Below are 15,969 nucleotides of genomic sequence, written 5' to 3'. Positions count from 1 at the left end.
CAAATAATACACCCATATTATACATACTAAGGATAGTTAAATTTATTTGTATTGCGATGCATCGTTTTGAACATATTTGTATCTGTAAAAAAACTATTTGTGTGTAATCATTACTAGATGCGCTGTACTTTTATTATTTAGAAAGTGACCGATAATCTGTGACCAATATTTGATATGTTGATTGAGTTCTCACAACACTAGAGAGACCGAGGCGTGTCCTGAGAGTCACATAGAATACAGATGAACATGGCAGAGGTAGAGCTGTAACTTCCTGGAGACAAAACAGGAAAAGAACTTCTGGTTTTATGTTATCTTTTTTTTTCTTCCTCTACAAAGGCGTGTTTGTGGAAGGACCATGCGTTAAAAGTCAGAAGGCACTTAAGTAAATCTATGATTTGCCGTCTGTCTGAACTGAAGAAATAAAACGTTTCTGTACCATATTAAATTGCATATCATATTTTTTTCCATTGCATCGTATTGCATTGAATCACATTCCGTTTAATCAAATTGAAATCGGATCGTGATGATCTATAATGTATCGTATCGTTGACTATACCCCAAATATTCCTATAAATTCAACACTACAATTGACGATGCAACAATAACCAGCGTATTGGAGAAAGAAAAAAAGTGACAAGCGTGAAAACTTTCAGGATTTTCTTTAGGCTGAAGTAACCTTTAGCTTGCTCAGTAATATCCCTTTAAGCTGCACCACAATCCTATCCACATAGCATCGCCTTGGAATGATAGGCAACAATAAAACCAAGATCAATGAAGAAAAACGAATCATCTTTTTGGGTATGAGTTTTCCAGCTTCAAGCACAGCTTGAATTGACAATTTTTTTCCCTGCAAAAACCTTTTGAATCTATCCAATACATTTTCAACTCATTCCACAGGAATAGGATGTAGGCCCAGCCTTTAAATGTGCCATTCATCATCTCCTACTGATGCCATTCCTGACTTTTTCTGCTTTGGGTGGTTATCATGCTGGAATCCTGAAGAGATGCTGCCACAACCATGCTTCACCGTGAGACGATGTTCTTTGCGTGACATGATTTGTCTTGTTTTTGCACCCAACATACAATTTAGTATCGCTCTCTAAAATATTTCCCCTCAGTCTCCTCGGGCCACATTTTGCCGCACAAAGAGATTTTTTCTAGGCCTTTGATATTTTGTAGGGACATCATAATCTTGGTTAAGTCCCTGTGATGCTGCATTTTTTTTTACACACTGATGCTGGCCTTCACAGTGTTCCATGGTACATTGAAAGCTCTAGTTTGACCCCTTTCTTGATTGATATCTTTCAGCAGTGAGATAAAGTACATGCTTTGTAGGCTCACTGCAGGCCATAGATTCAGCAGTCGGATAAAAGGGAGATGAAAATCTTACCAACCAATCAGATCCTTCATTAGATTTTTGAAATAGAAGTTTGAAAGCGGGTAATTCTAAACACTTTCCCAAACACCATTAAAAAAGAGTGTATATATTTTATTACATTTTTACTTGCCTATACTGCAAATATATCCTTTTTAGCGCTTGCTCTTCCCCATTCCTTTGAGCATTCTTAACCCTTACCCTAACCCAATCCCACATTCTGGATGTTCTCAACATGCTTACTTTCACCTCAGAACTGTTTCACTCGTATTACTAGATCCCATTCTCATAGCCCACATCGAACATCTCAACCAACATTCCTCTTTTTCAAATCCACTCTTCCTGTATCAAATATTTTGTGGAATTCTTTGATATCTGTCTATACCCTGACTACATTCAAGCCTCACATCAATCCTCAAGCAAAGCCTGATCCTATCATCCTTACATTTTTTTTACTGCTGCACCAATCTCCATAGACAATTGCTTAGCAAAGCAATTTATCCAATGTTATACCCTGTAGTGGAAAAGTATGTATAAACAAGTCTCAAAACTCAGCACTTGTTGGGTCAAAGCAATAGAAAAGTTTATTCGGCACTTCTGGAGAAACATCTCCGTCCTCACAGAACATTGAGCAGGCAGAAGAAGCCTTGAACCCAGGTTACAGCTTTATTGTATAATCTTCAAGCTTTGATGAAAAACAGTACATACTGATTGGCTTATTCAAACATTCTCTGTTGTGCAACAAGGTTAAACATGTCACCTCACTGTACATACACACACTCACACATCTCACAACTCATCATAAAGGCATGTGAGGGTATCTAGAAACACATACAGTAGTTCAACAGTTATAGATAAATTTTCCCACTACAAACCCAAAGGCCTACTTTATCTACAACCTTCACAACTTCACTCCAAATCAGTGGTGGTTGAAGTATACAAACCATGTACTTGAGTTAAAGTAGAGATACAGCAGGGAAAATATGACTCCAGTAAAATTAAAAGTGCTTCAACTTTCACTTGAGTACAAGTACAAAAGTATTTGTCTTCAAATGTACTGAAGTATCCAAAGTACTTTGATTTATTATAACTATAATGTTCCTATTATAATGTTTATCACAAGACTCTTTGCTTAATCACTTAGTTTATGTGAAAAGACTCTCAGCACATCAATCTATTAATAGAATGACTAATAAGTCAAACAGTAAACCCAAAAAAATAATCACGAGCCCAAAACGAATAGTGTTACGGGTGCTGTGGCGAGTTCGAGTCAGGAGTTTCTTTCATCATTTATTCCTCTCAAAATGTTCTGCTTGCTGTTGAAATAGCTACCACCAAGCGGCAATCAAAACAAGTTTAAAACAGAGCACCAGCTCTACTCTGATTGGTGGATTGCTGCGTGCTTGACCAGTTTTTATTCACTCATAAATAAAGTAGTTGAGAAAAAAAAGTACGATATTTGACTTTGAAATGTAGTGAAGTTAAAGTACTAGGAATACTTTTGAATGTCCAAGTCTTAATCCAAATGCAATTTTCTTCAGACACAATACACAAGTCCTCAAATATTCCTGGTCCCTCCGTCTCTCATGCAGAACCTTATAACCTTCCAAACCACTTATGCTTTACTCTAAGTAATTTTTTTTACCTGACTATAAGGTCCTTCACTTCAACAACCAAATTAGAAAGGAATATTGGATGCCGACTCTATCACACTTCATGCATATGTACCGAGCAGGCTGGAAAAGATTTCATTCTTCTACACTTCTACACAGTCTCATTTTTTATATATTGTTCTATGCCATCTATTTCAGATCATACTTCTTGAAGTAGTGTTCCTCCCATGAGCAGTTGGCATCAATGCAAAAACTATTCATTTGGTGACCCACAGTCTAGCAATCACTATTATTAATGGTGGGTGTGGTGTTCACTAATTCATAAGAATAAAATATTATTGTTTTAGATATTTTGAATATATATAGAGTGAGGAAAATAAGTATTTGAACACCCTGCTATTTTGCAAGTTCTCCCACTTAGAAATCATGGAGGGGTCTGAAATTGTCATCGTAGGTGCATGTCCACTGTGAGAGACATAATCTAAAAAAAAAATCCAGAAAACACAATATATGATTTTTAAACTATTTATTTGTATGATACAGCTGCAAATAAGTATTTAAACACCTGAGAAAGTCAATGTTAATATTTGGTACAGTAGCCTTTGTTTGCAATTACAGAGGTCAAACGTTTCCTGTAGTTTTTCACCAGGTTTGCACACACTACAGGAGGGATTTTGGCCCACTCCTCCACACAGATCTTCTCTAGATCAGTCAGGTTTCTGGCCTGTCGCTGAGAAACACAGAGTTTGAGCTCCCTCCAAAGATTCTCTATTGGGTTTAGGTCTGGAGACTGGCTAGGCCACGCCAGAACCGTGATATGCTTCTTACAGAGCTCCTTGGTTATCCTGGCTGTGTGCTTCGGGTCATTGTTATGTTGGAAGACCCAGCCTCGACCCATCTTCAATGCTCTAACTGAGGGAAGGAGGTTGTTCCCCAAAATCTAGCAATACATGGCCCCGGTCATCCTCTCATTAATACAGTGCAGTCGCCCTGTCCCATGTGCAGAAAAACACCCCCAAAGCATGATGCTACCACCCCCATGCTTCACAGTAGGGATGGTGTTCTTGGGATGGTACTCATCATTCTTCTTCCTCCAAACACGTTTAGTGGAATTATGACCCAAAAGTTTTATTTTGGTCTCATCTGACCCAATGACTTTCTCCCATGACTCCTCTGGATCATCTAAATGGTCATTGGCAAACTTAAGACGTGCCTGGTCATGTGCTGGTTTAAGCAGGGGGAACCTTCCGTGCCATGGATGATTTCAAACCATGACGTCTTAGTTTATTACCAACAGTAACCTTGGAAATGGTGGTTCCAGCTCTTTTCAGTTCATTGACCAGCTCCTCCCGTGTAGTTCTGGGCTGATTTCTCACCTTCCTTAGGATCATTGAGACCCCACGAGGTGAGATCTTGCATGGAGCCCCAGTCCGAGGGAGATTGACAGTCATGTTAATCTTCTTTCATTTTCTAATGATTGCTCCAACAGTGGACCTTTTTTCACCAAGCTGCTTGGCAATTTCCCCGTAGCCCTTTCCAGCCTTATGCCTGTATATATATATACAGTGTTGGGCAGTAACGCGTTACTTTTGACAATAACTAATACTGTAACTCGTTACTTTTAAAAATACAGTAACTTCGTTACCGTTACCGTATGGTGCGTTACCCGTTACTTTTTTAAATGAATTAATTTCCGCTGAAGTGTAGACTACTGCCTAACTTGCTTACAGCAGCGTCGCATTGTAGGATTGGTGGATAAACCACTGTAAACACGAAGAAGACGCACTGTGGGCGTGTCTCCGTTTATTCAGGTCTGTGCAGCATTAATGGCGAGTCGAGGCGAGAGCAAGACTTTCTGTCTTTCTGGTTCGAAGGTCGTATCTACTGCGATAAACTCCAATCTGTTAAAGCTCCTTCAGGACCTCCAAGCTAGAAGCTAACCCGGTGTTCTGTTCTACATTGTTGATAGTTTTCATACTTCAGCTGTGAAAGGAACATGTTTAAGAGCTCAACACAACAGCAGAAGCCACTTTAGTTTTTGATTGTGAATATATTATTCAGCTTGTTTTGTTATTTATTTCAGAAATCCTTGTGATATATTCAGTTTGTGCAGGTCTGACTTTAATAAAATAGTGTTTAAAAATTACTCTGTGTTTAAGTCAGTTTTGTGTTTTTAGACCATAACACATAAAACGAGCACAACACTGCAACACTGTATATATATATATATATATATATATATATATATATATATATATATATATATATATATATATATATATATATATATATACACACACTGTCTTTTTAAACTTAGCACTAATTCTAGTAGCTACAAATCAGACTATGACCCATCGATTCTGACTGAACCCGAGAATTCATTCAGCTACTATAAGTTAAATATAGGGCTACCATAATATATGGGTAGGATGACAACGTTTGAATTATTTAATTATTTTTAAATCGACCATTAAGTATAGTTTGTAGTATGTAGGCATTGCTTACCCAATGACAGGTGGCATTAATTCTTGATGTTTAATGCTCAGACACAACTTACACAAACAAACATAATTCCCAGTGCTTAAAGTACACCACTGCATATTAATCATTCGAGGCAATTGATGTGTTTGCTTCAAATTAATGTTTTGGAATAAGACAAAAAAACTTTGTTACTGTCCACCACTCATAGTAGCACACATACTATACAGCACATTTGTACTAGCAAATGTCTACTTACTTTCTGCATCTACTGTCATGCTCAAAGCTCATGAGTTTCCATAATTTCAGAAAAATGGGAAGTGTGTATTGATGGTAAAAGTGGTTGGTGAAAGTGTGGGAACTCCTAGTCTTCTCAGGTTTTTGAGACAGATGTATGTTCCTGCTGTAGAAAGCAAACTATGTAAAATAAAAAGAAAAACACAAGAATTGGACAGTAAATGACTGGAAGGAAGTTCTGTGGAGTCTAAATGGGACACTTTTAGCTCTAACAGAAGAACTTATCTAAGATAGAATACAGGAGAGATATGAGCAGACTGATCCACCCCCACAGTCAAACATGGAGGTGGATGCGTGGTTTTGGAGCAGGGAAAGTTGGAGACTTATTCTGGATGGAAAGAAACTGATCTAACATTGCAACCATTACATAATTCAACACCATGCAATTTTGTCTGGACTCTGTTTGCACTGGCTTTCATCTGCACTGTTTGCACTAGGTTGCACACAATGCACTTTATGTGAACTTACTTTAGTCCATAGCTCTGTTTTCTGTTATGTAGCTCTATGTTGTGTGATGTAGCTCTCTGTTGTTTTATGGAGAAACGTTGTCTCATTTCACTGTGTACTGCGTCAGCTATATGTGGTTGAAATGACAATAAAAGCTACTTGACTTGACTTGACTTGACTTGACTTGACTGAAAATCGACTTTACCATACATATAAGACAATGAGCCAAAGCGTACCTTCAAGCTCTGTAAGCGTTATTTAGTGAGAAAACAGTCAGCTGGAGTGTTATCTTTTATTAAATGGTCTGCTCAGTCACCTAAATCCTATTCAACTGCTCTTGGATGAACTGGAACACAAGGTCAGAGGAAAAACGCCAACTTGTGAAGAACACCACTGCCAAATTTTACAAGAGGCACGGCAAAATATTTAAGTCGTGTGCGTTCGGAGAAACGAACTGACCGCATTCCGAGAGTGTGTAAAGCTGTTATTCTCGCTAAGGGAAGATTTTTCAATAAAAATTGAATGAAAAGACTTTTCACACACTCACACAATTTTAAAGCAAAAAAAAAGATTATGGTTTCTATCAAAACACACTGTTCATCTCCACTTGCTATTTATATCAACCAAACATATAAATGCTTGAGGTTCCCCTCTCAGTTTTACCCCCAGATCTACAATCTCATGCTTTCTAATAAAGAGAGCCCAATTGAGACTGCTGCCTTAGAGACACACATTCTTCTTCTTTCGGCGTCTCCAATTAGGGGTCACCACAGTGGATTATCCGTCTCCATACCCCTCTGTCCTCTACATCTTCCTCTTTCAAAACAACTACCTGCATGTCTTCCTTCTCCAAATCCATAAACCTCCTCTTTGATCTTCCTCTTTTCCTCCTTCCTGGTGGCTCCATCATCAGCATTCTCCTACCGATATACCCCATGTCCCTCCTCTGCACATGTCCAATCCATCTCGCCTCCCTCACCTTGTCTCCAAAACGTCCTACATGCGCTGTCCCTCTAATAAACTGATTTCTAATCCAGTCCAACCTAATCACTCCCAACAAAAACCTCAACATCTTCAGCTCTGCTACCTCCAGCTCCACCTCCTGTCTTTTATTCAAAGCCACTGTCTCTAAACCATACAACATCACAGGTCTCACCACAGTCCTATAAACTTTCCCTTTCACTCTTGCAGATACCCTACTATCACAACATGCTTATAAAAAAATATAGACGTAAAATAAAAAAAGAATTCTGTGGAAACTATGGAGCGTTCAGGGTTTATTAACTCTAAGATCAACTCTTTTAAACACACACCCCAGATGATAAAAACTGTTTGCCATATTTTTTCCAATTTACTCTCCTGACACAAAACCATGGCGCCTCCAGTCGCACACTACACACTGAATCAGAATAAATTGTCCCTATCTGTGTGCTTCTTTATGGAGTTGTCAAGAAAGCATTCAAAGGGATACTTTAGTTTTACTTCATATATATGGTAGGAGAGGAGTTATTGTATAATCCATACTAAAAAGAAATGCGGTCTGTACAGTGGAATAATCATTGGCGTGATTAACATTTCAGCTTCTGCTATGCTGACTCTTGCCCTAGATAGATACCACATTTATCCCGTCAGCTCCAGAATAATGGTGGATAAAAAAGATTCTGAGGAAAAAAATTTTTCATGATTTAATCTTACCTTGAAAAAACTGAAACCCCAGATCATCAACGTTATTTTTACCCAAATCCATGTTTATGTAACCTCCAACCAACAAACATAGCAATCTGCAGCTGCTCCATGTCTATACACAGAGGTCCATATTCATATACTCTCCAAATCCCCAATGCTACTAGGGTTGTGCTTTATGTTTCATGCATATAAGTTTCCACTCTTCTGGCATTTATGGCTTTGGACAGTACACATGGAAGAATGTTAATGCCAAGGATATCTATAGATATAATTTAGTTTATCACCTCCATTCATTTCAGGTGTCAAGTGTTTGATTGGTGGACCTGGGTTTGGTCTGGGCCCTTTGGTCTTTCCTGTCTCAAACAAAGAGGAGAATAAACAAAACATTCTGCTACTCAAATGGTTTCAGCACTCCATCTCTGTCTTGGCATCAGCAGCCTAGTCATAATTCATATTGTATACTTTTATATTTTATCCGGATCCAATGCTCAACCAACTCAACTCAAGCATCCAAGGCCAGAAAGGATTCCAATGCTTCTTTTGTAATAGGATTTGTCAGCTAGCCCCCTTTTGATTTTGCTCTTTGGTAGGATGTTGGCAATCAATTTAAGGGGTTGTAAGTGCTATTTCCATTGTAGAATCCAAGACACATTTCATGGCATCAGCGAATCTCAAGAAAACTCTTAGATGTGCCACAGTTTGCCATTACTATACTGTCCTTGAGATAAGCAGGTGGCCTCATTTCAGCGTTTTGTAAGATTACCGGTGTGAAAAACACAAATCTATTTTTACAAAAAAAAAACAGTTTGTATTGCATGAGGTTCCATCAACCTATCCCAATGTCTACTGCTCTCATGCAGAAGGCTTTTGTACTATGGCTCGATCTGCACTGGTAGCTGCTGCCCCATCAATTGGGCTTCTCCCAACAGCAGGATCAGAAGCCTGACTGTCCCCAGGCCATCTTTAAATAGTTGCACTAGAAATCCTGTGGCGACATCTGAATTATAGTGAACCGGGACACAGCTGGTGATCCAAATTGTTAGGAAACCTGGTGGAGTCTGGTGATGAACTTAATCAACATAATGAAGTGGGAGGAATACATGTAAAAATCTGTTCTCTATCTGGAGTTTCTAATTAGCTAGGAAGAAAATGAGGATTCATAATGAAGATGTATAAAAGGAGGTAATGTTCTTTTACTTTGTTCTTTTCTGATGTCTTACTTTGCAGCGAGACGTCGGAATGCTAATTTGAGTCAGAGCTGGACATTACCTTATACCTCTGGGCTACTGTTAAAAAAGTGACACGTTCAAGCCCCAATACTACCATACTGCTGATGTTTGGCAATTAAACAAGGTTTTTAAGCCTAGCAGCTGTAGGGGTTTTGGATATTGTCTGACACAATACTCTGACCTCAGCTGCCTAACTAGATCTAAAAAACATATGTTCTGTACAGGAATTATTAATAAATGATCCCTGTTTCTCCTCAACCTTTCCGTCCTATCCCAGCATTCACCCAAGCCCCTTCCACCATACTTACCAACAACTCAGAGGGGAATTATGTATATTAGATGTCTTGCTTTGTGATACCTAGTAAAATTGTTGGCCCGACTTGGATAATGTTCAGTAGGTTTTTGTTAGGGGTCTATTTTTTAATGTTGTCACAAGTGTTTCAAATAGTGTTTCTCATATCAAATGCAGGCCTATTTAAAGGCATTGTAATCATCTTGTTTTAGCTAAAGAAAAATACCCTAAAGCACCGACAGCTTTTGGCTGTAGCCATGAAGTAAGTGCACCAAGCAAAACCGATTTATTTATTTATATTTTTATTTCCTTATTTTTTCAATGCTAATTGTTCACTTCGCACATCAAATTGTGTGTGTGTGTGTGTGTGTGTGTGTGTGTGTGTGTGTGTGTGTGTGTGTGTGTGTGTGTGTGTGTGTTAGAAAGATAGAGAATGTGCGTAATTTCCTCAGCAGCAGCCAAAGCAATGACTGGGTATAAAATTAGTAGCTGTATAATAAAGGATGTAATTACCACAGTCCATTGCACACACATGCGCACACATATATACACACACACACACACACACACACACACACACACACACACACACACACACACACACACACACACTATACTGCAACTCACATTCGTTTTCTGAATTAAATCCTCAGCGTATTAGGATTACAGTGGATTGTCAAATTGTTTGTATTCCTGATTTCAAATACACCAAATGACACAATCCAATCATAGCTCCGAAACCATTTTATTGGGACCCAGATTTTCACCAAAAAGGTGGTCAATACACTTCATATCATTATTCGTTTGCAGTACCCTTGGAATGACAGGGTCATTATAGCATGACAGCAGCACTGGCAGTACTATTAAAACGACACATTGCCCCTTTAAATGTTATGTGCTTAAAAAAAATAAAAAAAAAGATTCTGTATCTATAAATCACATTATCAAGCAGCATTAAATTCGACTTCAGTGATCCGTCATGCCAAGAGAGAACATTTAAAAGTCATAGCAAGCAATGAGCTGTGTGTGTGTGTGTGTGTGTGTGTGTGTTGGAGGTGGATGTCAGGTGTTTTGAGTTTTGTGCAAACCAAGTGTCCCCATAATGATAGACATACATGCCAGTTTGACCTTGTTGGCTTCTTTGTGTGTGTGTGTGTGTGTGTGTGTGTGTGTGTGTGTGTGTGTGTGTGTGTGTGTGTTGTGGGTCTAAAAGAAACAGATTGAAATAGCCAGCAAAAATGTAGCCATCACCATGGAAACAGGAGATGGGATAGTTGAGGCTGTGTGTATGTCTAAATCATAAAAACAGGTTAGGTTAGGGGTTTGTTTCTGTTAAATGCTGTGATTTAGGAGTTCTGTGTGTGTGTGTGTGTGTGTGTGTGTGTGTGTGTGTGTGTGTGTGTGTGTGTGTGTGTGTGTGTGTGTGTGTGTGTGTGTGTGTGTGTGTGTGAGACAGAGAGAATCTTTTTTTTTTTCCCCCAACAGGATTATACTCTTTGACCAATAATGAGAGGATTTTTTGGGGTCATAAATCTGATAAATCCACATTAATCTCCTTGACATTGTGTGTAAAACGTCCACACAATACGATAGATGCTTACTGTGATAAGCTGTTCAGCTCAGTAGGAAGGTTTTCAGTGCATCACAGTATCCACAGTACCCTCGTCCACCTTTCTGTTGGTTATAAAAACGTTCATGCAGGACAATTGGTGCTGAATAATTGATCATAGATTATCCATGTGGATTTGTAAATTCTGTTCTATAAGTATACGTTCAACCAGATTTTGGAAGGTGAGAGGATGCCTGAGGAATGGAGAAGGAGTGTGCTGGTACCGAGCTTTAAGAATAAGGGAGATGTGCAGACCTGCAGTAACTGCAGGGGAATTAAGTTGATCAGTCACACCATGAAGTTATGGGAAAGAGTAGTGGAAGCCAGGCTGAGAGAAGAAATGACCATCTGTGAGCAACAGTATGGTTTCATGCCGAGGAAGAGCACCACAGACGCATTATTTGCTTTGAGGATGTTGATAGAGAAGTATAGAGAAGGTCAGAAGCAGTTGCATTGTGTGTTTGTGGATTTAGAGAAAGCGTACGACAGAGTGCCGAGAGAGGAGTTGTGGTATTGTATAAGGAAGTCAGGTGTGTCAAAGAAGTATGTGAGGGTGGTGCAGGACATGTATGAGGACAGTGTGACAGCAGTGAAGTGTGCAGTAGGAACGACAGACTGGTTCAAGGTGGAGGTTGGACTGCATCAAGATTTGGCATCGGCAGATGTAGAGGACAGGGGGGTATGGAGATGATCTGCTGTGGCGACCCCTAATGGGAGAAGCCTGAAGAAGAAGAAGAAGAAAAAGAAGAAGTTCTATTAGTATACAGGGAACTGCTATGATTACACACACACACACACTCTGATTTCACTTGCAGCATCCAGGTGTTTCACTTCGATAACAAGTAGATTAACAGAGCTTTCAGACTTTCGTGACCATTAACATCATGTTTGCTCTTGTTCGAAAGCATGAGAGTGAACTGCACTTCTTACCATGCACACCTGTAGCACCAAAGAGGAAACTTCACATTTAATAACTTAGAATGATGGTAACAACATACGAGGAGGGAAAAGAGCAGTACATAAACTACAGATGGTCCCCAAGTTACGATGGTTCGGCTTTCGATTTTTCCGTTCTTACGAAAAATATGGATATCAAGTATGTATAGCAATTTCCCAGTTTAGCATCCATTTTTTTAAAAATGCCAAGGAAAATTAAGCAAACGAAATATATGCAGATTGGTGTGTACCAAGTGTATGTGTACCAAATGTGAAGAAAAATCACTGTGCTGCAATGTATATGTGAAAAATAAAGCCTGTTCTTGTTGTAATCCCATGTGGGTAGTTTATAAAAGGCCCCTGCCATGTCATGCTTGTTTCCTGGCCTGTCTTGTAAACCTGAGTGGGCCCAGGTGGCTTTCTGGTCCATCCCATCTTTATATGTCATTCACTTCTTTCAGAACTAGTGAAGTCCATATACAGAATCCAGTCTCGTATCAAACTGCAACAGTTCAGCTCTTAAAATAGAAGAGTTCTTGCAGTCTCTGTGAAACACAGCCATGCTGCTGTCCACATTAGTATGTATGAACCACTTGAAGGTTCCTGAAAATATAGTGACACTAGAAAACACGGCTTTTATTTTGTGCACAAGTTTTGCTACTTTTCCCCAAAGCCTTGTTCTAGCTGGGTGGCATATGTCCTTCCAGGCAGGGAGCAAACATGCACTAATCCAACACATCAAAGTGTCCTTATATGTCCTAGTCTCTACAACCCTTGTGATACGGTTTTACAAACCCTGAGCATTTACCAAACAACAACTGTGTATGCAATGCAGCAGTTCCCAAGTTTGGGAACTACTACAATTATGATTTAATAGCTGCATCCACAATTAGAGTGGCTCTGTCTTGTGTCAAAGGCTAACAAACAGGTCAAGCCTTAAGCCAGCAAGGAGTCCCCTGTTTAGTAAGGAGTTAAGTGACCCTCCAATATTGGCTGGCTCAACAAGACTGTCCAGGCAGCAGGCAATCAACCAGACAAGGGGTATGCCCAGATTCTGAAGTTGCTCCCACTTTGCTTAGGTACCAGAACCAAAAGGGAAGGGTCCATCGTGTTTTCGGTTTGTTGCCACAACCAATTGTTTGAGTAAAAGAGATTTTAGGAGTAAATATAGGATCCTTAAATCTAAAATGGGGCAACTATATCCCAACAAATTCTAATCTAGATGGTATTGTATGTTTTCTGGAATTAATCCTCAGGCTCCTTTAGTCCAGGGGAAGATTTTCATCATTCTTGTCCTTGCATTAATTTCTAAATGATTAAAAAAGGGAGTGAACATAATTGCAGCAAAATTCTTGCACCTAGCATCATGCATTCACTTCCTTATAGTCTCGAAGTAGTCTTTTATTGGACTAGATATAGTCCAATAAGAATTGGAAAGAGGTCAATCGTGGCATAGCCAGGACCACTTAAAAGCCCACAGGAATATGGCGCAAGTTCAGAAAAGAAGCCAAGCCAGGAAATAAGGACGGATTCCAATTACTTGCTAGCTAGAATAGTATTGTAGCGCTAAGAAGTAAATATAATAAATCTAGGCACCCAATATATATTAAACAATAAATTACATTTGAGGTTGAAAATGTTTAATTTATGATGCTTCTCTTAATGATGATGATGATGATGATGATGATGATGAAGATGAAGATGAAGATAGCGAATGGTAAGCCAAGTTTCTTTATGTTTTGTAGGAGTCGCTCAAGAACTTTGCCTTCTTGGTGTTTGTCTTCGTGTGCGTCCTCGCCGCCATCTACATCATCGTTGTCCTCCCCGAGACAAAGAACAAAACCTTCGTGGAGATCAGCCATAGTTTTGCCAAGATCAACAATATCCACCAGAGCATGGAGGCGGAGATGGAGGACGTCCTGGACATCCAACAAGAAAAGATCAAAGCCCTGGTCCTAAACATTGAAAATGTTAATGCTAAATATCTAGGCAGAAATCATGAAAACAACGGTGTGGTGCAATCCGAGAGCAGTTTTTAGCCCTGCACAATCATTCTAGGAGTATACGTGTTCAGCAATACATAATATTATGTTCTACAAAGGTGCAGAATTAAATTCTAAAGGTACGCTACTGTTAATTTGATGCAAAATCATGCTAACATTGGTGCTAAGTAAATATTTTTTTACTGGTGCATACTATATTTTAATTCAAACTAATGTTCCTTACTTCTCTTTCCATTAGACATGGGTCATGCTGTAGTTCTAGCTGTAAAGCCTTGAAGGCAGTTATTTTGACGCCAAAATATAATCGTAAAATTGCTACATCTTTTAAATGTTTACAGTAATTGCTGCTATGATGTGCTATAATAAAATACAGTCATATTTTTCATATTTAAATACACTTTTTAATTCATTGTTTTAAAATTGTTTCATATTGTAGTAATTCGTATTCTTTTATATGTATATGCAGTTAACACTGTTAGCAACGAGCAGCTAACAACTTTGAGGCACATAATCTTATAGGATGCCTTTGGATGCAGTAGAATGACATTTTTTCCTTCACCTGAACAAGGAGACCCAATCCTGCTCCAGCATTACAATACCGCTGTGAAGATTTGCTTTATATGCGTTGGAATGGAAGCTCTCCTGCTATAGAGCTCCAACAATATGGAACACCTTTGTGACGAATGTGAACGCTGACTGCACCTCAGACCTCCTCACCTCATCTACATCAGTATCTGACTTTACTAACACCCATGTGGCTGAATGAGCACAAAATCTCCACAAAATTTAGTGGAACATCTTCTCAGAAGAGTGGAGGTTATTATAACAGCAAATGGGGACTAAATGTGGAATTTAATGTTTAAAAGGCACATACGTTGTTCAGGTGTCCACATACTTGTATCCATATATATACAAAAAGTATAATTTTATAAATGTGTTTTTGGCAATAAATGCAGAAATTTTGTATAAATAACATAATGCACTTCTCATGTATGAAGTAGTTTTATGACCCAACCTGAAGAACACATCAAGGTAAATAGATCGTTATCTTGTTATTGTTGTTTATACATACACATTACCACAACTGCGCAACACATTTGTGTTATAGCATACACAACATATAGCTTTCCACATTCCTAGCTGTAGTAGGAAACATATTCTGTCTCAGTATGAAAATAACTGACACGGCTGCTTATGTGTTTATTAGTGACGTGTAAAAGTCGTAGTGTTCCCTGTTGTGTCTTAGTCTTGTGTTGAGTCACAAATATGACTGTGATACAAGATTTCACCAAAGGGTCTCTTTACATTACTATTTTACTATGTTTCAGGAGTGGTGAGTATTTTCTGTTGAAAAGACTAGCTTATTATTGTCTAGCATAATGGCTAGTCTGGATGTAAACCTCAGGTTTGACAATTTGACAGGAGCTGTACTTTAATAGCAATATATAATTAAATTTACTAGCTTCTAATTGATATAAAAACAACTTTGTTTGGAATCTGACTAAAACCCCCCCTCATATCCAACTTGATCACAACGCAGCTCTCGTTTATCACAACCAGGAAGGGTGAAGAAGTCTAACCCTTGTTTCCCCCAAGGCTTATGAATCCAGCTGACCACGTCGTTCCATCCTGCTGCACATGGGACGGTGTAACGCTCTCGCGTGTATGCTCATACAGACACGGGAGCGACATGATCCAGATTATCAGGTGAACTCTTTCCTCTATATTTACTATATTTAGGTATCATGCTAATATCATGCTAAATATGCAGGCGATAATCAATAATAATTTCAAACTCAAATCTATTTCATTCACAGTTTTATTGATTGTAGTGTTGATCAATCACAATATATCAAATCATTCGATTGTTACACCACTCATAGCGAACTCTGGCCAACAATTTTATTTTATTGTTTTACATATTATGCAATGTGCTAGTTATTTGGATTAGCATACAGTAGTAATTTTAGTAGCTTCTGACTAAGAGTTCTATATAAATAAAAA

General features: G+C 38.7%; 1 protein-coding gene and 1 long non-coding RNA gene across 5 annotated transcripts in view; one reads left to right on the top strand and one right to left on the bottom strand.

The window, feature by feature from the left end:
- slc2a9l2 (solute carrier family 2 member 9, like 2) overlaps positions 1-14,358 on the top strand; it is a 96,876-nt gene extending 82,518 nt beyond the window's left edge. For all 4 annotated transcript variants that reach the window (XM_083566054.1, XM_083566053.1, XM_083566052.1 and 1 more), the window contains exon 13: positions 13,708-14,358. In XM_083566054.1, coding sequence (XP_083422180.1) covers positions 13,708-14,001 — 294 coding nt within the window. In that variant the 3' untranslated portion in view covers positions 14,002-14,358. The remainder of the gene's footprint in view (positions 1-13,707) is intronic.
- Positions 1-15,969, bottom strand: part of LOC310739848 — a 125,767-nt gene that overhangs the window by 55,654 nt on the left and 54,144 nt on the right. The window lies entirely within an intron of this gene.

The sequence above is a fragment of the Silurus aristotelis genome, assembly GCF_946808225.1.
Source record: "Silurus aristotelis genome assembly, chromosome: 17".
In the NCBI taxonomy this organism is placed as follows: domain Eukaryota; kingdom Metazoa; phylum Chordata; class Actinopteri; order Siluriformes; family Siluridae; genus Silurus; species Silurus aristotelis.
Note: the sequence above shows the minus strand (reverse complement) of the source record. Positions and strands in the feature narration are given on the sequence as shown.